General features: G+C 42.1%; 5 protein-coding genes across 5 annotated transcripts; 2 read left to right on the forward strand and 3 right to left on the reverse strand.

The window, feature by feature from the left end:
• Window positions 1-3,553: 3,553 nt before the first annotated feature.
• On the forward strand, window positions 3,554-4,490 carry LOC143039105 (uncharacterized). The gene is made up of 3 exons (XM_076208959.1): window positions 3,554-3,624; window positions 3,810-3,882; window positions 3,990-4,490. Exons 1-3 carry the CDS (start codon window positions 3,554-3,556, stop codon window positions 4,488-4,490), a joined length of 645 nt encoding a protein of 214 aa, XP_076065074.1.
• Window positions 4,491-8,275: 3,785 nt separating this feature from the next.
• Window positions 8,276-9,148, reverse strand: LOC143039106 (uncharacterized). The gene is made up of 2 exons (XM_076208961.1): window positions 9,140-9,148; window positions 8,276-8,773 (listed from the first exon to the last, which is right to left on the reverse strand). The coding sequence occupies exons 1-2, from the start codon at window positions 9,146-9,148 to the stop codon at window positions 8,276-8,278; spliced, it is 507 nt and encodes a 168-aa protein (XP_076065076.1).
• Window positions 9,149-13,768: 4,620 nt separating this feature from the next.
• Window positions 13,769-14,703, reverse strand: LOC143039107 (uncharacterized). Its single transcript, XM_076208962.1, has 3 exons — window positions 14,633-14,703; window positions 14,374-14,446; window positions 13,769-14,266 (listed from the first exon to the last, which is right to left on the reverse strand). The coding sequence occupies exons 1-3, from the start codon at window positions 14,701-14,703 to the stop codon at window positions 13,769-13,771; spliced, it is 642 nt and encodes a 213-aa protein (XP_076065077.1).
• Window positions 14,704-19,320: 4,617 nt separating this feature from the next.
• Window positions 19,321-20,255, reverse strand: LOC143039108 (uncharacterized). The gene is made up of 3 exons (XM_076208963.1): window positions 20,185-20,255; window positions 19,926-19,998; window positions 19,321-19,818 (listed from the first exon to the last, which is right to left on the reverse strand). The coding sequence occupies exons 1-3, from the start codon at window positions 20,253-20,255 to the stop codon at window positions 19,321-19,323; spliced, it is 642 nt and encodes a 213-aa protein (XP_076065078.1).
• A 708-nt stretch (window positions 20,256-20,963) lies between these two features.
• On the forward strand, window positions 20,964-21,835 carry LOC143039109 (uncharacterized). The gene is made up of 2 exons (XM_076208964.1): window positions 20,964-20,972; window positions 21,338-21,835. Exons 1-2 carry the CDS (start codon window positions 20,964-20,966, stop codon window positions 21,833-21,835), a joined length of 507 nt encoding a protein of 168 aa, XP_076065079.1.
• The last annotated feature ends 780 nt before the right edge of the window (window positions 21,836-22,615 follow it).

Below are 22,615 nucleotides of genomic sequence, written 5' to 3' on the forward strand. Positions count from 1 at the left end.
AGAGAGAACAGAGTGAGGAATGATCGAAACCTCCCAGAAACACTCGCAATTGACCTGACAGGTCAATGGAGCCGAAAGGGTGCAACAAAGGATAACCGCATTACAGCTTAACCACTCACATACTAACCATAAAATACACACAAAGAAAATGCGTATCCAAAATTACCTTAATACGAACACAGAAAAGAGAAGTAACACAATAAGATAATTAACTGGAAACTCGAGTGCGCAATGCGTATGCCCAGCATGCAGGTGATGGAATTACCGTTACCATACGTCTTACCTTAAATTACAATATAGGTACTGAAGTATGTCTCAGCGTACTGACACATGTTATCTGCTACAAGTTGAATTACATTCATTTAGTCACATTACATCTATGGGGAAAGTAAAATGATAAGAAAAGAAATATAGCAAAACTAGAACTCTGGCAATTTGCACACATACCCTGACCTAGCAGCATCAATATTACCTAAGGCAAGGACAACCGGAACCTCCCCCTGTGAGCTGTTCAGTGTTGACCTTCTGGGTGTGACAATGGTATACACTGACGACAGAGATGGACAATGTATATATACATATATATATATATATATATATATATATATATACATATATATATATATATATATATATATGTATGTGTGTGTGTGTGTGTGTGTGTGTGTGTGTGTGTGTGTGTGTGTGTGTGTGTGTGTGTGTGTGTATGCGTGTGTGTATGCGTAGTTATGTGCTACAACGTAACATTGTTATAGTATCACTGATGTCTGATTTCATTCCTAATTGACGTTCACTTAGTATATACCGTAAGCCAGAAAAAACACCCTTAAGACTAGCGAGAGTCAAAGGGATAATGACTACAACTTTAGCTTGACTTTTGAGGTCAGTACGAGGATAGCAGTGCCTCCAGATAGATGCATCCTCATTTCTGACGAGCCGCTGGATGTTGTCGAATTCTTTTACAGTCAATGAAGCTTCGCTCATATTTGCATATATTCTAGCTTGAACACTGAGATCAGACAACTTATTTTCCTTATCTATCTGTTCTTGTGTTTTGCCAGTGTCAACCTCATTGCTAACATTTTGATGTGCCAACTCCATGTTGCAAAGTGTTGCAGGCTGTTAGTCTTTTAGAATATGGGTTTGCAAATAAGTCATTTTTGTTGTCGAAGAAGTAGGGAACCGGTAATGATGACTTACTCCATTGTCTGAAGCCCCTCCACAGCACTACAATTCCACAACCATTTCAAGAACCTGACAGCTGGAGAGTTCCCGTGAGAGTGAATGAAATGTAAAGTAATGGTACCTAAGGCAAATACTTCTACCACAACATCATCATCCTTCCTCCAATTCATAGAAGACAGAGAAACGAACCGTCTCTCCAATGCTCCCTTCCTCTGCAGTACACATGGATCCTTGTTACCAGTGATTTTTTAAAGAACCACAAAAAAGAACAACATAGACACAACTTACTGTTTTTCTCTGTTATGAACCATTTCCTCACTTTAATATCCACTACTCTCCAATAGAACTTCTCTTTCTCTGACTCTGTTCTGTTTTCGTTTTTTTTTCCTTGGCTTCTATTGTTCTTGTTTCCTCTTCCTCTTTATTCATCTCTCTTTTTCTCCAATTGGTTTTGTCTTATCTATATTCTATTTCCCTACTCTATATATTTCTTCAATTTGTTTCCCTGTTTCTTGTTCATCTTCTTGAACTACTTTTGATATCTTGTTTTCTTTTTCCTTCTCCTCTTGTGTGTGTGTGTGTGTGTGTGTGTGTGTGTGTGTGTGTGTGTGTGTGTGTGTGTGTGTGTGTGTGTGTGTGTGTGCGTGTGTGTGCATACACAAGCATACTTCCTCTCTATTTCCCCCTTTCGCCAAATCGTGTCTTCGGGTTTGAGGAATAATTGCGAGTCATTTGACTGTCACTCGTTTTTACTGTCGTAGCCATCACTAATACCATCGCTACCATCACAATCATTACTTTCGCGTGTGTGTGTGTGCCTGTGTGTGTGTGTGTGTGTGTGTGTGTGTGTGTGTGGGTGTGTCTGTGTGTGTGTGTGTGTGTGTGCGCGTGTGTGTGCATACACAAGCATACTTCCTCTCTATTTCCCCCTTTCGCCAACTCGTGTCTTCGGGTTCGAGGAACAATTGCGAGTCATTTTACTGTCACTCGTTTTCTCGATAGATAAAAAAAAAAAAAAAAAAAACAGAACAATAGAGAAAGAGAAGAGAAAAACATTAATTATTAAAATTCTCGTTGTTACCATTTTTCTCTCGTCTTTCATTTTTTGGTTACAATCATCACTGTTTACAGCATTATGGTCCATAAAAATCCCTTTCTTCAACGTTACTCTAATACCTCTGCTCCTATCGCCAGCCTTGCTACCACAACAGGAGGACAGAAGAACGGGTGAGGTTTGCATGACCACTAAGAAAAGAAATCGTTAGCCCTGCGCCATTATCAGGATCGAAAGGACGGCTGCAAATATGGTCGACCCATGCCAATGCCGATTTTCACTTTGCCTGCCACTGTTGGAGGGGTCAAAAGGTTAATCCCAAGAGTTAACACGTAGTAAATTGGGGGCATTCACCAGCTCTCACCTCTACATGATTGAAAAGGTGTTATAAATACAGTTAAAGTTGACATAGACAAAACCAGGACTTAGTTCGAAGACTGAGTGTCAGCCCCTCAGGGCAGCACCTCATGATGGAGGTGAGGTGGTTGACGGGTTTTGAAAAAGAATGTCCATCATCTTGCAGCCCCACCACATGAACCAGGGAGGTAACCATCGTTGCTCCCGACACAAGATGAAGGATGGAGAAAGGAAGAAGAGGGTCTTCCGTTTAGCCAAATCAAAACAAAGCACTTCGGTAACGACGTGATACTATCAGTGGTGATGATGACGTTAATGATTGTGATGATGATGATGATGATACGACGACAGTGGTAGTGGTGATGGTGGTGGCAGTGGAGGTGGTGATGATGGTGTAGTGATGGTGGTGATATTCGTGGTGGTGTTTGTGGTAATGATGGTAGTGGTTGTGGTGGAAATATGAGAAATGATGGTGATGGTAGCGATGGTATTAGTGAGGGTTACGGTAGTAATTGTAGCATCAGCTTCAGTGAAGGTGATTGCAAACCTCACGGTTATCCTATATATCACTATCCTACTCTTTTTTTGTGTGTTTTTTTTTGGGGGGGGACACACAAAGCGTTGCTCACAGGCGGTATAATATACGGCTACCATGTAATCATAGAATAACATTTATTTTTCTCTCTCCAGTCTAAAGATTTCTTAAATGAATGGATGAAGTACAAATATAAGCAGTACAATATTGATTAAGGACAAGAGTTGACATGCTAGAGTTTTACTAATTTTTGGGAAAATGTGAGGTGAGGTCAAGGATTTCTAAATCACATGTCCAGACACACAAGCACGCACACAAAATTCAACACACATACACGCACACAAGAACACAGGCTCGAACGCACGCAAACGTCACCTGCTGCTGATGATGAAAGGCTCCTTTCGTGGAGGCCCAACGTATAAATGCAGCTCCTCTCCGTCCATTCGTCAGTTCGCATCGCCGAGTGTTTCAGTACATCAGCATTATGTGGAAGGTTAGTAGCACTTGAGCCATCACCGTTTGCCTAGTGTCTACACCGAGCACGCCTGTACCTCGGTTAAAGATCGCCTTCAAATCTTAAGGTCTTAGATCATCTGCATTGCTAGCTGACCGTGTGTTGGAAATATCAAAATTGTCGATGATCAAATGTGATTGTGTTCACATAATTATTGCTTCTAGCTATTTGGAAGGCTCTGCGTACGACATTCATGTTGGATATAAGGGAGGGATTGTCATATCACTCTTTCACAGAGTATTTAAAGCTGGGTGTTGACATTTGATATTTGCAACATAGATGATTGAGTCTCGTCGTTCCTCTCTATTTACCTCCTAATTTATATGATCATCTGATTCCCTTAGATTGTCCTCCTCTCCGTCTCCGTGGCTGTGGCATGGGCCGGTACACATCCCGACTCGCCCCCAGTCTACGGATACAATCCTCCTCCTCGCCCAACCTACAATCAGCCTGGTATGCCCTTCGAATTCGCTTACGCCGTCAAGGATGACTACTCCGGCAACGATTACGCCCACGAGCAGAAGAGCGACGGCGTCGTCACCTCGGGTTCCTACCACGTCGCTCTTCCCGACGGCCGAATTGAAACAGTCAACTTCGACGCCGATGACTACAGCGGCTACGTAGCCGAAGTCTCCTACGAGGGTGAGGCTAAGCATCCCGCTCCTGCGCCCTACCATCCCGCCCCGGCACCCTACCATCCCACTCCGGCTCCTTACCACCCCACCCCGGCGCCCTACTATCCCACCCCGGCACCCTACCATCCCACCCCGGCTCCCTATCATCCCACCCCGGCACCCTACCATCCCACTCCAGCGCCCTACCATCCCCCACCAACATATGCCTAAGCTCCTCCGGGTGAGGGTCAGGCCACCCTCACCATTGAGGGTGGCGCGCCAAGAACCCCTTGTGAGAAGGTGCCTCACAGACACTCTGAGCACCAATTACTGAGGTCCTCGTCTACATAATCGACCTTTAATCAGTTACACCCATCTTCATATTCACATACGCCTCTCTTGAGCCCATACTTACCCCACTTACCACACACTTCTCATTCAGTCCTGATCTGGTTATCAGTGATGAAAAAACATTTTACTCAGACCTACTAATACCAAAGTAATTAGCACTTTCTTAGTCAAAGTTCCAATGTTCTAGTCACCATGACACTGTCCACTTGATTTATTCATACATAATTTAGGAAGAACTAATTGACACTCTACAGTATGGCTGCAAAAACGGAAAACATTCCTTCCTGTGGCTCTTGTAAGGTTTGGTCATATGTGAGCAACGAATAAACAAGATTTTGTTGTCATGTTCGTGATTTTCTTGGCGCCAATTTCCATCACATTTTTCTGGTGAAATACTTTACTCTATATATCATAAACAAATTCAAAAGTATGCATGCTAGTTCGAGAAAAATAGGTATGATCCTGTGAGTTTATCTCTCCTCCTGAGTATTATAATGAAGTAAATACATTCAGGTAAATGAACAAAAGTATGACACCTGGAATAGCAATGACTACAATGACAACAACTACGACAGTAATAAGACACCAACGACAATGACAACACTGCCAATAATAAAAGACGATCAAAATTACCCCAACTACTGTTAAGAAAAGGTCTCCTGAAGACGATTTTAACAAATAACAGGCCAATCTCATTTTCTAGACCAGAGCCTGTCCTACATCCGTTTCACCTGAATTATTGCAATTGCATTGTTACCATTATTGGCTGTTGCATTTTAAATTGGAATATTTCCTTTACCAAGTGACCTAGGTGAAGCAAGCCCACTGATATATTGTATGAACCTTTCTCAAATATTTTTCAAATGAAATATAGCACACAGACTGTCCAGTGGGATTTTCCATATTTCTAACATAAGCTGAAAGTTATAACAGCTGCAGTTAGAGAAATGACAGAACGAGCAACTCATGCCGAGGTTTGGGCTAATCTGATTGCTCGCTTAGAGAAAGTAGGAATCAGTAAATAACATATATATATATATATACTTTAACTAATCATAAGGATTCCAATGTATTCAAGGTTGGAAAGCTTATCCTGAAAGATATGCACATAGTGGGTAACGAAAGTGAGAATCAGCCTAGTTGAAATGACAAAGATTAAATTTTCTGTGACAGTAACGACATGGGTTTTGATTCTGTCGCTAGTTCGTTGTTGCCTCATATATTGATTTATTTCATAGAAATTGCCAACTCTGTACCTCCTGTAAGGTGCGCTGTTCATACTTAAAACTTTGTGTTAAGGACGTAATTATGTCTCACTATAGCACAAATACACTACTCGGTAAGGAATGGAAGCTTGTGAACAAGACACACACACAAAATATGTAACACATGTTTCGACGATATACTGTAAAACGGCACTCCCACAGCTTGACTGACAGATTCCCTAGGTGTCTACCTACATGTTGCAAAGTGTTGCAGGCTGTTAGTCTTTTAGAATATGGGTTTGCAAATAAGTCATTTTTGTTGTCGAAGAAGTAGGGAACCGGTAATGATGACTTACTCCATTGTCTGAAGCCCCTCCACAGCACTACAATTCCACAACCATTTCAAGAACCTGACAGCTGGAGAGTTCCCGTGAGAGTGAATGAAATGTAAAGTAATGGTACCTAAGGCAAATACCTCTACCACAACATCATCATCCTTCCTCTAATTCATAGAAGACAGAGAAACGAACCGTCTCTCCAATGCTGCCTTCCTCTGCAGTACACATGGATCCTTGTTACCAGTGATTTTTTAAAGAACCACAAAAAAGAACAGCATAGACACAACTTACTGTTTTTCTCTGCTATGAACCATTTCCTCACTTTCATATCCACTACTCTCCAATAGAACTTCTCTTTGACTCTGTTCTGTTTTCGTTTTTTTTCGTTGGCTTCTATTGTTCTTGTTTCCTCTTCCTCTTTATTCGTCTCTCTTTTTCTCCAATTGGTCTGGTCTTATCTATATTTTATTTCCCTACTCTATATATTTCTTCAATTTCTTTCCCTGTTTCTTGTTCATCTTCTTGAACTACTTTTGATATCTTGTTTTCTTTTTCCTTCTCCTCTTTTACTCGTGTAGTCCTATTTGGATTATGCTTTTCTTCCATCCCAAACATAATTATACATTTCTTTTTATCCGCTAAGTCTCTTACTATACTCTCCTTCTTTCTCATCACTTTAATAACTGTGTCCTTAGTTTGTTCTTTTATCTGTGGTTTTACTATATCTGTAAATTAAATTTGTTGTTCTCTTGGACTTTTCTCCAACCCTGTACCTCTTTTGCTATGGACTCTTTATTCTCTTTATAATTTTTCTTTAATTCCTCATTCCTATCCTTTACTTCTTTTAAATGTCTTTTTAATTCTTTTTTTTTTTTTTTTTTTTTTTTTTTTTTTTTTTTTTTTTAGGTTTTGCTCTCCTTCCTTAGTTCTTTCAATTTATCAACTCTTTATGTAATCCGTCTAAGTTGACTGACCCTAACCTCCCAACATTCGTTTATTTTTGCAACAAGCAATCAATCAGATTAGCCCAAACCTCGGCATGAGTTGCTCGTTCTGTCATTTCCCTAACTGCAGCTGTTATAACTTTCAGCTTATGTTAGAAATATGGAAAATTCCACTGGACAGTCTGTGTGCTATATTTCATTTGAAAAATATCCGAGAAAGGTTCATACAATATATCAGTGGGCTTGCTTCACCTAGGTCACTTGGTAAAGGAAATGTTCCAATTTAAAATGCAACCGTCAATAATGGTAACAATACAATTGCAATAATTCAGGTAAAACGGATGTAGGACAGGCTCTGGTCTAGAAATGGAGATTGGCCTGTTATTTGATAAAATCGTCTTCAGGAGACCTTTTCTTAACAGTAGTTGGGGTAATTTTGGACGTCTTTCATTATTGGCAGTGTTGTCATTGTCGTTGGTGTCTTATTACTGTCGTAGTTGTTGTCATTGTAGTCATTGCCATTCCAGGTGTCATACTTTTGTTCATTTACCTGAATGTATTTACTTCATTGTAATACTCAGGAGGAGAGATAAACTCACAGGATCATACCTATTTTTCTCGAACTAGCATGCATACTTTTGAATTTGTTTATGATATATAGAGTAAAATATTTCACCAGAAAAATGTGATGGAAATTGGCGCCAAGAAAATCACGAACATGACAACAAAATCTTGTTTATTCGTCGCTCATATATAACCAAACCTTACAAGAGCCATAGGAAGGAATGTTTTCCGTTTTTGCAGCCATAGAGTGTCAATTAGTTCTTCCTAAATTATGTATGAATAAATCAAGTGGACAGTGTCATGGTGACTAGAACATTGGAACTTTGACTAAGAAAGTGCTAATTACTTTGGTATTAGTAGGTCTGAGTAAAATGTTTTTTCATCACTGATAACCAGATCAGGACTGAATTAGAAGTGTGTGGTAAGTAGGGTAAGTATGGGCTCAAGAGAGGCGTGTGTGAATATGAAGATGGGTGTAAGTGAGTAAAGGTCGATTATGTAGACGAGGACCTCAGTAATTGGTGCTCAGAGTGTCTGTCAGGCACCTTCTCTCGAGGGGTTCTTGGCGCGCCACCCTCAATGGTGAGGGTGGCCTGACCCTCACCCGGAGGAGCTTAGGCATATGTTGGTGGGGGATGGTAGGGCGCTGGAGTGGGATGGTAGGGTGCCGGGGTGGGATGATAGGGAGCCGGGGTAGGATGGTAGGGTGCCGGGGTGGGATAGTAGGGAGCCGGGGTGGGATGGTAAGGAGCCGGAGTGGGATGGTAGAGTGCCGGGGCGGGATGGTAGGGCGCAGGAGCGGGATGCTTAGCCTCACCCTCGTAGGAGACTTCGGCTACGTAGCCGCTGTAGTCATCGGCGTCGAAGTTGACTGTTTCAATTCGGCCGTCGGGAAGAGCGACGTGGTAGGATCCCGAGGTGACGACGCCGTCGCTCTTCTGCTCGTGGGCGTAGTCGTTGCCGGAGTAGTCTTTGACGGCGTAAGCGAATTCGAAGGGCATACCAGGCTGATTGTAGGTTGGGCGAGGAGGAGGATTGTATCCGTAGACTGGGGGCGAGTCGGGATGTGGACCGGCCCATGCCACAGCCACGGAGACGGAGAGGAGGACAATCTAAGGGAGTCAGATGGTCAGGTAAATTAGTAGGTAAACAGAGAGGAACGACGAGACTAAATCATCTATGTTGCAAATATGAAATGTCATTACCTAGCTTTAAATACTCTGAGAAAGAATGATATGACAATCCCTCCCTTATATCCAACATGAATGTCGTACGCAGAGCCTCCCAAATAGCTAGAAGCAATAATTATGTGAACACAACCACATTTGATCATCGACGATTTTGATGTATCCAACACACGGTCAGCTAGCAATGCCGATGATCTAAGACCTTAAGACTTTGAAGGCGATCTTTAACCGAGGTCCAGACGTGCTTGGTGTAGACACTAGGCAAACGGTGATGGCTCAAGTGCTACTAACCTTCCACATAGTGCTGATGGACTGAAACACTCGGCGATGCGAAGTGACGAATGGACGAAGAGGAGCTGCATGTATACGTTGGGCCTGCACGAAAGGAGCCTTTCATCATCAGCAGCAGGTGACGTTTGCGTGCGTTCGAGCCTGTGTTCTTGTGTGCGTGTATGTGTATTGAATTTTGTGTGCGTGCTTGTGTGTCTGGACGTGCGATTTAGAAATCCCTGACCTCACCTCACCTTTCCCAAAAATTAGTAAAACTCTAGCATGTCATCTCTTGTCGTTAATCAGTATTGTACTGCTTACATTTGTGCTTAATCCGTTCATTTAAGAAATCTTTAGGCTGGAAAGAGAAAAATAAATGTTTATCTATGATTACATGGTAGCCGTATATTATACCGCGTGTGAGCAACGATTTGCGTGTCCCCCCCCAAAAAAAAAAGAATAGGATAGTGATATATAGGATACCGTGAGGTTTGCAATCACCTTCACTGAAATTGCCAATACAATTACTACCGTCACCATCACTAATACCATCGCTACCATTACTCATATTTCCATCACCATTGATAGTATCACGTCGTTACCGAAGTGCTTTGTTTTGATTTGGCTAAACGAAAGACCCTCTTCTTCCTTTCTCCATCCTTCATCTTGTGTCGGGAGCAACGACGGTTACCTCCCTGGTTCATGTGGTGGGCCTGCAAGATGATGGACAATCTTTTTCAAAACCCGTCAACCACCTCACCTCCATCATGAGGTGCTGCCCTGAGGGGCTGATACTCAGTCTTCGAACTAAGTCCTGGTTTTGTCTATGTCAACTTTAACTATATTGATAACACCTTTCCAATCATGTAGAGGTGAGAGCTGGCGAATGCCCCCAATTCATTACGTGTTAACTCTTGGGATTAACCTTTTGACCCCTCCAACAGTGGCAGGCAAAGTGAAAATAGGCATTGGCATGGGTCGACCATATTTGCAGCCGTCCTTTCGACCCTGATAATGGCGCAGGGCTAACGATTTCTTTTCTTAATGGTCATGCAAACTTCACCCGTTCTTCTGTCCTCCTGTGGTGGTAGCAAGGCTGGCGATAGAAGCAGAGGTAGTAGAGTAACGTTGAAGAAAGTGATTTTTATGGACCATAATGCTGTAAACAGTGATGATTGTAACCAAAAAATGAAAGACGAGAGAAATATGGTTAACAACGAGAATCTTAATAATTAATGTTTTTCTCTTCTCTTTCTCTATTGTTCTGATTTTTTTTTCATCTATCGAGAAAACGAGTGACAGTCAAATGACTCACAATTATTCCTCAAACCCGAAGACACGATTTGGCGAAAGGGGGAAATAGAGAGGAAGTATGCTTGTGTATGCACACACACGCACACACACGCACACACACACACACACACACACACACACACACACACACACACACACACACACACACACACACACACACACACACACACACACACACACACACACACACACACACACACACACACACACACACACACACACACACACACACACACACACACACACACACACACACACACACACACACACACACACACACACACACAGGCACACACACACACGCGCGCGCGCGACAGTCGAAGTGACAGCGAAGATTGGACGCCAGAAAAAAATAAAATATTCGTGGTTCTCAACGAAAGGGAGTACCTGTGTTGTATTAGTTGGAAAGGGGAAAGCTCATGGTCTAGTGGGGAGGTGAATAAAAAGGATAAGGGGAGGGATTACTCTGGAAAATGGAAGGAAATTAAGAAATGGAAGAGCGGGCCCCGTAAGTCAGAAAGAATGTTAACAAGAGACGTGCACGTGATAGAGGTGAAGTGGAAGAGGCTAGTAAAAATGGAAAAATTAGAAATATAGATACGAGCAGCACAATAGAAGGTGAAGATAATTATTTCTACGAACTTAATGAGGGAGGAGATGACAACCTCCCCCGATTAACATGTCTAGAGGATAAAATAGCAAAAATAAACGAATGTTGCGAGGTTAGGGTCAGTCAACTTAGACGGATTACATAAAGAGTTGATAAATTGAATGAACTAAGGAAGGAGAGCAAAACCTAAAAAAAAAAAATAGAAGAATTAAAAAGACAGTTAAAAGAAGTAAAGGATGGGATTGAGGAATTAAAGAAAATTTATAAAGAGAATAAATAGTCCATAGCAAACGAGGTACAGGGTTGGAGAAAAGTCCAGAACAACAAATTTAATTTAGAGATATAGTAAAACCACAGATAAAAGAACAAACTAAGGACACAGTTATTAAAGTGATGAGAAAGAAGGAGAATATAGTAAGAGACTTAGCGGATAAAACGAAATGTATAATTATGTTTGGGATGGAAAAAAGTATAATCCAAATAGGACTACACGAGTAAAAGAGGAGAAGAAAAAAGAAAACAAGATATCAAAAGTAGTTCAAAAAGATGAACAAGAAACAGGGAAAGAAATTGAAGAAATATATAGAGTAGGGAAAAAGAGGAAGTGGAAACAGGAAGAATAGAAGCCAAGGAAAAAAAAAAAAACGAAAACAGAACAGAGTCAGAGAAAGAGAAGTTCTATTGGAGAGTAGTGGATATGAAATTGAGGAAATGGTTCAAAGCAGAGAAAAACAGTAAGTTGTGTCTATGCTGTTCATTTTTGTGGTTCTTTAAAAAATCACTGGTAACAAGGATCCATGTGTACTGCAGAGGAAGGCAGCATTGGAGAGACGGTTCGTTTCTATGTCTTCTATGAATTGGAGGAAGGATGATGATATTGTGGTAGACGTATTTGCCTTAGGTACCATTACTTTACATTTCATTCACTCTTACGGGAACTCTCCAGCTGTCAGGTTCTTGAAATGGAATGGAATTCTAGTGCTGTGGAGGGGCTTCAGACAATGGAGTAAGTCATCATTACCGGTTCCCTACTTCTTCGACAACAAGAATGACTTATTTGCAAACCCATATTCTAAAAGAATAACATCCTGCAACACTTTGCAACATGTAGGTAGACACCTAGGGAATATGTCAATCAAGCTGTGGCAGTGCCGTTCTACAGTATATCGTTGAAACATATGTTACATATCTTGTGTGTGTGTCTTGTTCACAAGCTTCCATTCCTTACCGAGTAGTGTATTTGTGCTATAGTGAGACATAATTACATCCTTAACACAAAGTTTTAAGTATGAACAGCGCACCTTACAGGGGGTACAGAGTTGGCAATTTCTATGAAATAAATCAATATATGAGGCAACAACGAACTAGCGACAGAATCAAAAACCACGTCGTTACTGTCACGGAAAATTTAATCTTTGTCATTTCAACTAGGCTGATTCTCACTTTCGTTACCCACTATGTGCATATCTTTCAGGATAAGCTTTCCAACCTTGAATACATTGGAATCATTATGATTAGTTAAAGTATATATATATATATATATATATATATATATATATATATATATATATATATATATATATATGTTATTTACTGATTCCTACTTTCTCTAAGCGAGCAATCAGATTAGCCCAAACTTCGGCATGAGTTGCTCGTTCTGTCATTTCTCTAACTGCAGCTGTTATAACTTTCAGCTTATGTTAGAAATATGGAAAATCCCACTGGACAGTCTGTGTGCTATATTTCATTTGAAAAATATCCGAGAAAGGTTCATACAATATATCAGTGGGCTTGCTTCACCTAGGTCACTTGGTAAAGGAAATGTTCCAATTTAAAATGCAACAGCCAATAATGGTAACAATACAATTGCAATAATTCAGGTGAAACGGATGTAGGAAAGGCTCTGGTCTAGAAAATGAGATTGGCCTGTTATTTGATAAAATCATCTTCAGGAAACCTTTTCTTAAGAGTTTTTGGGGTAATTTTGGACGTCTTTTATTATTGGCAGTGTTGTCATTGTCGTTGGTGTCTTATTACTGTCGTAGTTGTTGTCATTGTAGTCATTGCTATTCCAGGTGTCATACTTTTGTTCATTTACCTGAATGTATTTACTTCATTGTAATACTCAGGAGGATAGATAAACTCACAGGATCATACCTATTTTTCTCGAACTAGCATGCATACTTTTGAATTTGTTTATGATATATAGAGTAAAATATTTCACCAGAAAAATGTGATGGAAATTGGCGCCAAGAAAATCACGAACATGACAACAAAATCTTGTTTATTCGTCGCTCATATATGACCAAACCTTACAAGAGCCACAGGAAGGAATGTTTTCCGTTTTTGCAGCCATAGAGTGTCAATTAGTTCTTCCTAAATTATGTATGAATAAATCAAGTGGACAGTGTCATGGTGACTAGAACATTGGAACTTTGACAAAGGAAGTGCTAATTATTTTGGTATTAGTAGGTCTGAGTAAGATGTTTTTTCATCACTGATAACCAGATCACGACTGAATGAGAACTGTGTGGTAAGTAGGGTAAGTATGGGCTCAAGAGAGGCGTGTGTGAATATGAAGATGGGTGTAAGTGAGTAAAGGTCGATTATGTAGACGAGGACCTCAGTAATTGGTGCTCAGAGTGTCTGCGAGGCACCTTCTCTCGAGGGGGTCTTGGTGCGCCACCCTCAATGGTGAGGGTGGCCTCACCCTGACCCGGAGGAGCTTAGGCATATGTTGGTGGGGGATGGTAGGGCGCTGGAGTGGGATGGTAGGGTGCCGGGGTGGGATGATAGGGAGCCGGGGTAGGATGGTAGGGTGCCGGGGTGGGATAGTAGGGAGCCGGGGTGGGGTGGTAAGGAGCCGGAGTGGGATTGTAGGGTGCCGGGGCGGGATGGTAGGGCGCAGGAGCGGGATGCTTAGCCTCACCCTCGTAGGAGACTTCGGCTACGTAGCCGCTGTAGTCATCGGCGTCGAAGTTGACTGTTTCAATTCGGCCGTCGGGAAGACCGACGTGGTAGGAACCAGAGGTGACGACGCCGTCGCTCTTCTGCTCGTGGGCGTAGTCGTTGCCGGAGTAGTCTTTGACGGCGTAAGCGAATTCGAAGGGCATACCAGGCTGATTGTAGGTTGGGCGAGGAGGAGGATTGTATCCGTAGACTGGGGGCGAGTCGGGATGTGTACCGGCCCATGCCACAGCCACGGAGACGGAGAGGAGGACAATCTAAGGGAATCAGATGATCATATAAATTAGGAGGTAAATAGAGAGGAACGACGAGACTCAATCATCTATGTTGCAAATATGAAATGTCAACATCCAGCTTTAAATACTCTGTGAAAGAGTGATATGACAATCCCTCCCTTATATCCAACATAAATGTCGTACGCAGAGCCTTCCAAATAGCTAGAAGCAATAATTATGTGAACACAATCACATTTGATCATCGACAATTTTGATGTATCCAACCCACGGCCAGCTAGCAATGCCGATGATCTAAGACCTTAAGACTTTGAAGGCGATCTTTAACCGAGGTACAGACGTGCTCGGTGTAGACACTAGGCAAACGGTGATGGCTAAAGTGCTACTAACCTTCCACATAATGCTGATGGACTGAAACACTCGGCGATGCGAACTGACGAATGGACGGAGAGGAGCTGCATTTATACGTTGGGACTGCACGAAAGGAGCCTTTCATCAGGACCAGCAGGTGACGTTTTCGTGCGTTCGAGCCCGTGTTCTTGTGTGCGTGTATGTGTGTTGAATTTTGTGTGCGTGCTTGTGTGTCTGGGCGCGCGATTTGCAAATATCTGACCTCACATTACCTTTCCCAAAAATTAGTAAAACTCTAGCAGGTCAACTCTTGTCATTAATCAGTATTGTACTGCTTATATATGTGCTTCATCCGTTCATTTAAGATATCTTTAGGCTGGAGAGAGAAAAATAAGTGTTAATCTATGATTACATGGTAGCCGTATATTATACCGCTTGTGAGCAACGCTTTGCGTGTCCCACCCTAAAAAAAAAAAAAAAAAAGAGTAGGATAGTGATATATAGGATAACCGTGAGGTTTGCAATCACCTTCACTGAAGCTGATGCTACAATTACTACCGTCACCATCACTAATACCATCGCTACCATCACCATCATTACTCATATTTCCATCACAACCACTACCATCATTATCACAAACACCACCACGAATATCACCACCATCACTACACCATCATCACCACCTCCACTGCCACCACTATCATCACCACTACCACTGTCGTCGTATCATCATCATCACAATCATTAACGTCATCATCACCACTGATAGTATCACGTCGTTACCGAAGTGCTTTGTTTTGATTTGGCTGAACGGAAGACCCTCTTCTTCCTTTCTCCATCCTTCATCTTGTGTCGGGAGCAACGACGGATACCTCCCTGGTTCATGCGGTGGGCCTGCAAGATGATGGACACACTTTTTCAAAACCCGTCAACCACCTCACCTCCATCATGAGGTGCTGCCCTAAGGGGCTGACACTCAGTCTTCGAACTAAGTCCTGGTTTTGTCTTTGTCAACTTTAACTGTATTTATAACACCTTTCCAATCATGTAGAGGTGAGAGCTGGTGAATGCCCCCAATTTACTACGTATTAACTCCTGGGATTAACCTTTTGACCCCTCCAACAGTGGCAGGCAAAGTGAAAATTCGCATTGGCATGGGTCGACCATATTTGCAGCCGTCCTTTCGACCCTGATAATGGCGCAGGGCTAATGATATCTTTTCTTAGTGGTCATGCAAACTTCACCCGTTCTTCTGTCCTCCTGTGGTGGTAACAAGACTTGCGATAGGAGCAGAGGTAGTAGAGTAACGTTGAAGAAAGTGATTTTTTAATTACCATAATGCTGTAAACAGTGATGATTGTAACCAAAAAATGAAAGACGAGAGAAAAATGGTAACAACGAAAATCTTAATAATTAATGTTTTTCTCTTCTCTTTCTCTATTGTTCTGATTTTTTTTCATCTATCGAGAGAACGACTGACAGTCAAATGACTTGCAATTGTTCCTCAAACATGAAGACACGATTTGGCGAAAGGGGGAAATAGAAAGCATGTATGCTTGTGTATGCACACACACGCACACACACACACACACACACACACACACACACACACACACACACACACACACACACACACACACACACACACACACACACACATACACACACACACACACACACGCGCGCGCGAGACAGTCGAAGTGACAGCAAAAATTGGACTCCAGAAAATAATACAATTTTCGTGGATCTCAACGAGAGGGAGTACCTGTGTTGTATTAGTAGGAAAAGGGAAAGCTCGTGGTCTAGTGGGAAGGTGAATAAAAAGGAGAAGGGGAGGGATTACTCAGGAAAATGGAAGAAAATGAAGAAGGGGAAGAACGGGCCCCGAAAGTCAGAATGAATGTTATCAAGAGATGCGCACGTGTTAGAGGTGAAGTGGAAGGGGCTAGTAAAGATGTAAAAGTTAGAAATATAGATACGAGCAGCACAATAGAAGGTGAAGATAATTATTTCTACGAATTTAATGAAGGAGAGGATGACAACATCCCCCAATTAACATGTCTAGAGGAAAAACTAGCAAAAATAAACGAATGTTGGGAGGTTAGGGTCAGTCAACTTAGACGGAGTACATAAAGAGTTGATAAATTGAAAGTACTAAGGAAGGAGAGAAAAAAAAAAAAAAAAAAAAAAAAAAAAAAAAAAGACAGTTAAAAAAAGTAAAGGATGGGAATGAGGAATTAAAGAAAAATTATAAAGAGAATAAAGAGTCCATAGCAAAAGAGGTACAGGGTTGGAGAAAAGTCCAAGAGAACAACAAATTTAATTTACAGATATAGTAAAACCACAGATAAAAGAACAAACTAAGGACACAGTTATTAAAGTGATGAGAAAGAAGGAGAATATAGTAAGAGACTTAGCGGATAAAAAGAAATGTATAATTATGTTTGGGATGGAAGAAAAGCATAATCCAAATAGGACTACACGGGTAAAAGAGGAGAAGGAAAAAGAAAACAAGATATCAAAAGTAGTTCAAGAAGATGAACAAGAAACAGGGAAAGAAATTGATGAAATATATAGAGTAGGGAAATAAAATATAGATAAGACCAGACCAATTGGTGAAAAAGAGAGATGAATAAAGAGGAAAAAGCGGATGAGGAAACAAGAAGAATAGAAGCCAAGGAAAAAAAAAAAAACGAAAACAGAACAGAGTCAGAGAAAGAAAAGTTCTATTGGAGAGTAGTGGATATGAAAGTGAGGAAATGGTTCATAGCAGAGAAAAAAAGTAAGTTGTGTCTATGCTGTTCTTTTTTGTGGTTCTTTAAAAAATCACTGGTAACAAGGAACCATGTGTACTGCAGAGGAAGGCAGCATTGGAGAGACGGTTCGTTTCTCTGTCTTCTATGAATTGGAGGAAGGATGATGATGTTGTGGTAGACGTATTTGCCTTAGCCACCATTACTTTACATTTCATTTACTCTCACGGGAACTCTCCAGATGTCAGGTTCCTGAAATGGAGTGGAATTGTAGTGCTGTGGAGGGGCTTCAGACCATGGAGTAAGTCATCATTACCGGTTCCCTACTTCTTCGACAACAAAAATGACTTATTTGCAAACCCATATTCTAAAAGACTAACAGCCTGCAACAATTTACAACATGTAGGTAGACACCTATGGAATCTGTCAGTCAAGCTGTGGCAGTGCCGTTCTACAGTATATCGTCGAAACATGTGTTACATATTTTGTGTGTGTGTCTTGTTCACAAGCTTCCATTCCTTACCGAGTAGTGTATTTGTGCTATAGTGAGACATAATTACGTCCTTAACACAAAGTTTTAAGTATGAACAGCGCACCTTACAGGAGGTACAGAGTTGGCAATTTCTATGAAATAAATCAATATATGAGGCAACAACGAACTAGCGACAGAATCAAAACCCATGTCGTTACTGTCACAGAAAATTTAATCTTTGTTATTTCAACTAGACTGATTCTCACTTTCGTTGCTCACTATGTGCATATCTTTCAGGATAAGCTTTCCAACCTTGAATACATTGGAATCCTTATGATTAGTTAAAGTATATATATATATGTTATTTACTGATTCCTACTTTCTCTAAGCGAGCAATCAGATTAGCCCAAACCTCGGCATGAGTTGCTCGTTCTATCATTCCTCTAACTGCAGCTGTTATAGCTTTTCAGCTTATGTTAGAAATATGGAAAATCCCACTGGACAGTCTGTGTGCTATATTTCATTTGAAAAATATCCGAGAAAGGTTCATAAAGTATATCAGTGGGCTTGCTTCACCTAGGTCACTTGGTAAAGGAAATATTCTAATTTAAAATGCAACAGCCAATAATGGTAACAATGCAATTGCAGTAATTCAGGCGAAACGGATGTAGGACAGGCTCTGGTCTAGAAAAAAAGATTGGCCTGTTATTTGTTAAAATCGTCTTCAGGAGACCTTTTGTTAAGAGTAGTTGGGGTAATTTTGATCGTCTTTTATTATTGGCAGTGTTGTCATTGTCGTTGGTGTCTTATTACTGTCGTAGTTGTTGTCATTGTAGTCATTGCTATTCCAGGTGTCATACTTTTGTTCATTTACCTGAATGTATTTACTTCATTGTAATACTCACGAGGAGAGATAAACTCACAGGATCATACCTATTTTTCTGAATCTAGCATGCATACTTTTGAATTTGTTTATGATATATAGAGTAAAATATTTCACCAGAAAAATGTGATGGAAATTGGCGCCAAGAAAATCACGAACATGACAACAAAATCTTGTTTATTCGTCGCTCATATATGACCAAACCTTACAAGAGCCACAGGAAGGAATGTTTTCCGTTTTTGCAGCCGTAGAGTGTCAATTAGTTCTTCCTAAATTATGTATGAATAAATGAAATGGACAGTGTCATGGTGACTAGAACATTGGAACTTTGACTAAGAAAGTGCTAATTACTTTGGTATTAGTAGGTCTGAGTAAAATGTTTTTTCATCACTGATAACCAGATCAGGACTGAATGAGAAGTGTGTGGTAAGTAGGGTAAGTATGGGCTCAAGAGAGGCGTGTGTGAATATGAAGATGGGTGTAAGTGAGTAAAGGTCGATTATGTAGACGAGGACCTCAGTAATTGGTGCTCAGAGTGTCGGTGAGGCACCTTCTCACGAGGGGTTCTTGGCGCGCCACCCTTAATGGTGAGGGTGGCTTCACCCTGACCCGGAGGAGCTTAGGCATATGTTGGTGGGGGATGGTAGGGCGCTGGAGTGGGATGGTAGGGTGCCGGGGTGGGATGATAGGGAGCCGGGGTAGGATGGTAGGGTGCCGGGGTGGGATAGTAGGGAGCCGGGGTGGGGTGGTAAGGAGCCGGAGTGGGATGGTAGGGTACCGGGGCGGGATGGTAGGGCGCAGGATCGGGATGCTTAGCCTCACCCTCGTAGGAGACTTCGGCTACGTAGCCGCTGTAGTCATCGGCGTCGAAGTTGACTGTTTCAATTCGGCCGTCGGGAAGAGCGACGTGGTAGGAACCAGAGGTGACGACGCCGTCGCTCTTCTGCTCGTGGGCGTAGTCGTTGCCGGAGTAGTCTTTGACGGCGTAAGCGAATTCGAAGGGCATACCAGGCTGATTGTAGGTTGGGCGAGGAGGAGGATTGTATCCGTAGACTGGGGGCGAGTCGGGATGTGTACCGGCCCATGCCACAGCCACGGAGACGGAGAGGAGGACAATCTAAGGGAATCAGATGATCATATAAATTAGGAGGTAAATAGAGAGGAACGACGAGACTCAATCATCTATGTTGCAAATATGACATGTCAACACCCAGTTTTAAATACTCTGTGAAAGAGTGATATGACAATCCCTCCCTTATATCCAACATAAATGTCGTACGCAGAGCCTTCCAAATAGCTAGAAGCAATAATTATGTGAACACAATCACATTTGATCATCGACAATTTTGATGTATCCAACCCACGGCCAGCTAGCAATGCCGATGATCTAAGACCTTAAGACTTTGAAGGCGATCTTTAACCGAGGTACAGACGTGCTCGGTGTAGACACTAGGCAAACGGCGATGGCTCAAGTGCTACTAACCTTCCACATAATGCTGATGGACTGAAACACTCGGCGATGCGAACTGACGAATAGACGGAGAGGAGCTGCATTTATACGTTGGGACTGCACGAAAGGAGCCTTTCATCATCAGCAGCAGGTGACGTTTGCGTGCATTCGAGCCTGTGTTCTTGTGTGCGTATATGTGTGTTGAATTTTGTGTGCGTGCTTGTGTGTCTAGACGTGCGATTTAGAAATCCTTGACCTCACCTCACATTTTCCCAAAAATTAGTAAAACTCTAGCATGTCAACTCTTGTGGTTAATCAATATTGTACTGCTTATATTTGTGCTTCATCAATTCATTTAAGATATCTTTAGGCTGGAGAGAGAAAAATAAATGTTATTCTATGATTACATGGTAGCCGTATATTATACCGCCTGTGAGCAACTCTGCGTGTCCCCCTCTAAAAAAAAAAAAAAAAAAAAAAAGGAGTAGGATAGTGATATATAGGATAGCCGTGAGGTCTGCAATCACCTTCACTGAAGCTGATGCTACAATTACTACCGTAGCCATCACTAATACCATCGCTACCATCACCATCATTACTCATATTTCCATCACAACCACTACCATCATTATCACAAACACCACTACGAATATCACCACCATCACTACACTATCATCACCACCTCCACCTCCACTGCCACCACCTGCTGGTCCTGATGAAAGGCTCCTTTCGTGCAGTCCCAACGTATAAATACAGCTCCTCTCCGTCTATTCGTCACTTCTCATCGCCGAATGTTTCAGTCCATCAGCATTATGTGGAAGGTTAGTACACTTGAGCTATCGCCGTTTGCCTAGTGTCTACACCGAGCACGTCTGTACCTCGGTTAAAGATCGCCTTCAAAGTCTTAAGGTCTTAGATCATCGGCATTGCTAGCTGACCGTGGGTTGGATACATCAAAATTGTCGATGATCAAATGTGATTGTGTTCACATAATTATTGCTTCTAGCTATTTGGAAGGCTCTGCGTACGACATTCATGTTGGATATAAGGGAGGGATTGTCATATCACTCTTTCACAGAGTATTTAAAGCTGGGTGTTGACATGTCATATTTGCAACATAGATGATTGAGTCTCGTCGTTCCTCTCTATTTACCTACTAATTTATATGATCATCTGATTCCCTTAGATTGTCCTCCTCTCCATCTCCGTGGCTGTGGCATGGGCCGGTCCACAACCCGACTCGCCCCCAGTCTACGGATACAATCCTCCTCCTCGCCCAACCTACAATCAGCCTGGTATGCCCTTCGAATTCGCTTACGCCGTCAAAGACTACTCCGGCAACGACTACGCCCACGAACAGAAGAGCGACGGCGTCGTCACCTCGGGTTCCTACCACGTCGCTCTTCCCGACGGCCGAATTGAAACAGTCAACTTCGACGCCGATGACTACAGCGGCTACGTAGCCGAAGTCTCCTACGAGGGTGAGGCTGAGCATCCCGCTCCGGCGCCCTACCATCCCGCCCCGGCACCCTACCATCCCACTCCGGCTCCTTACTACCCCACACCGGCTCCCTACTATCCCACCCCGGCACCCTACCATCCCACCCCGGCTCCCTATCATCCCACCCCGGCACCCTACCATCCCACTCCAGCGCCCTACCATCCCCCACCAACATATGCCTAAGCTCCTCCGGGTCAGGGTCAGGCCACCCTCACCATTGAGGGTGGCACGCCAAGAACCCCTCGAGAGAAGGTGCCTCAGAGACACTCTGAGCACCAATTACTGAGGTCCTCGTCTACATAATCGATTTTTACTCAGTTACACCCATCTTCATATTCACACACGCCTCTCTTGAGCCCATACTTACCCCACTTACCACACACTTCTCATTCAGTCCTGATCTGGTTATCAGTGATGAAAAAGCATTTTACTCAGACCTACTAATACCAAAGTAATTGGCACTTTCTTAGTCAAAGTTCCAATGTTCTAGTCACCATGACACTGTCCACTTGATTTGTTCATACATAATTTAGGAAGAACTAATTGACACTCTATGGCTGCAAAAACGGAAAACATTCCTTCCTGTGGCTCTTGTAAGGTTTGGTCATATATGAGCGACGAATAAACAAGATTTTGTTGTCATGTTCGTTATTTTCTTAGCGCCAATTTCCATCACATTTTTCTGGTGAAATATTTTAGTCTATATATCATAAACAAATTCAAAAGTATGCATGCTAGATTGAGAAAAATAGGTATGATCCTGTGAGTTTATCTCTCCTCCTGAGTATTACAATGAAGTAAATACATTCAGGTAAATGAACAAAAGTATGACAGCTGGAATAGCAATGACTACAATGACAACAACTACGACAGTAATAAGACACCAACGACAATGACAACACTGCCAATAATAAAAGACGATCAAAATTACCCCAACAACTGTTAACAAAAGGTCTCCTGAAG

The sequence above is a fragment of the Oratosquilla oratoria genome, chromosome 25 (genome assembly GCF_046742065.1).
Source record: "Oratosquilla oratoria isolate Oo_2021 chromosome 25, ASM4674206v1, whole genome shotgun sequence".
NCBI lineage: Eukaryota > Metazoa > Arthropoda > Malacostraca > Stomatopoda > Squillidae > Oratosquilla > Oratosquilla oratoria.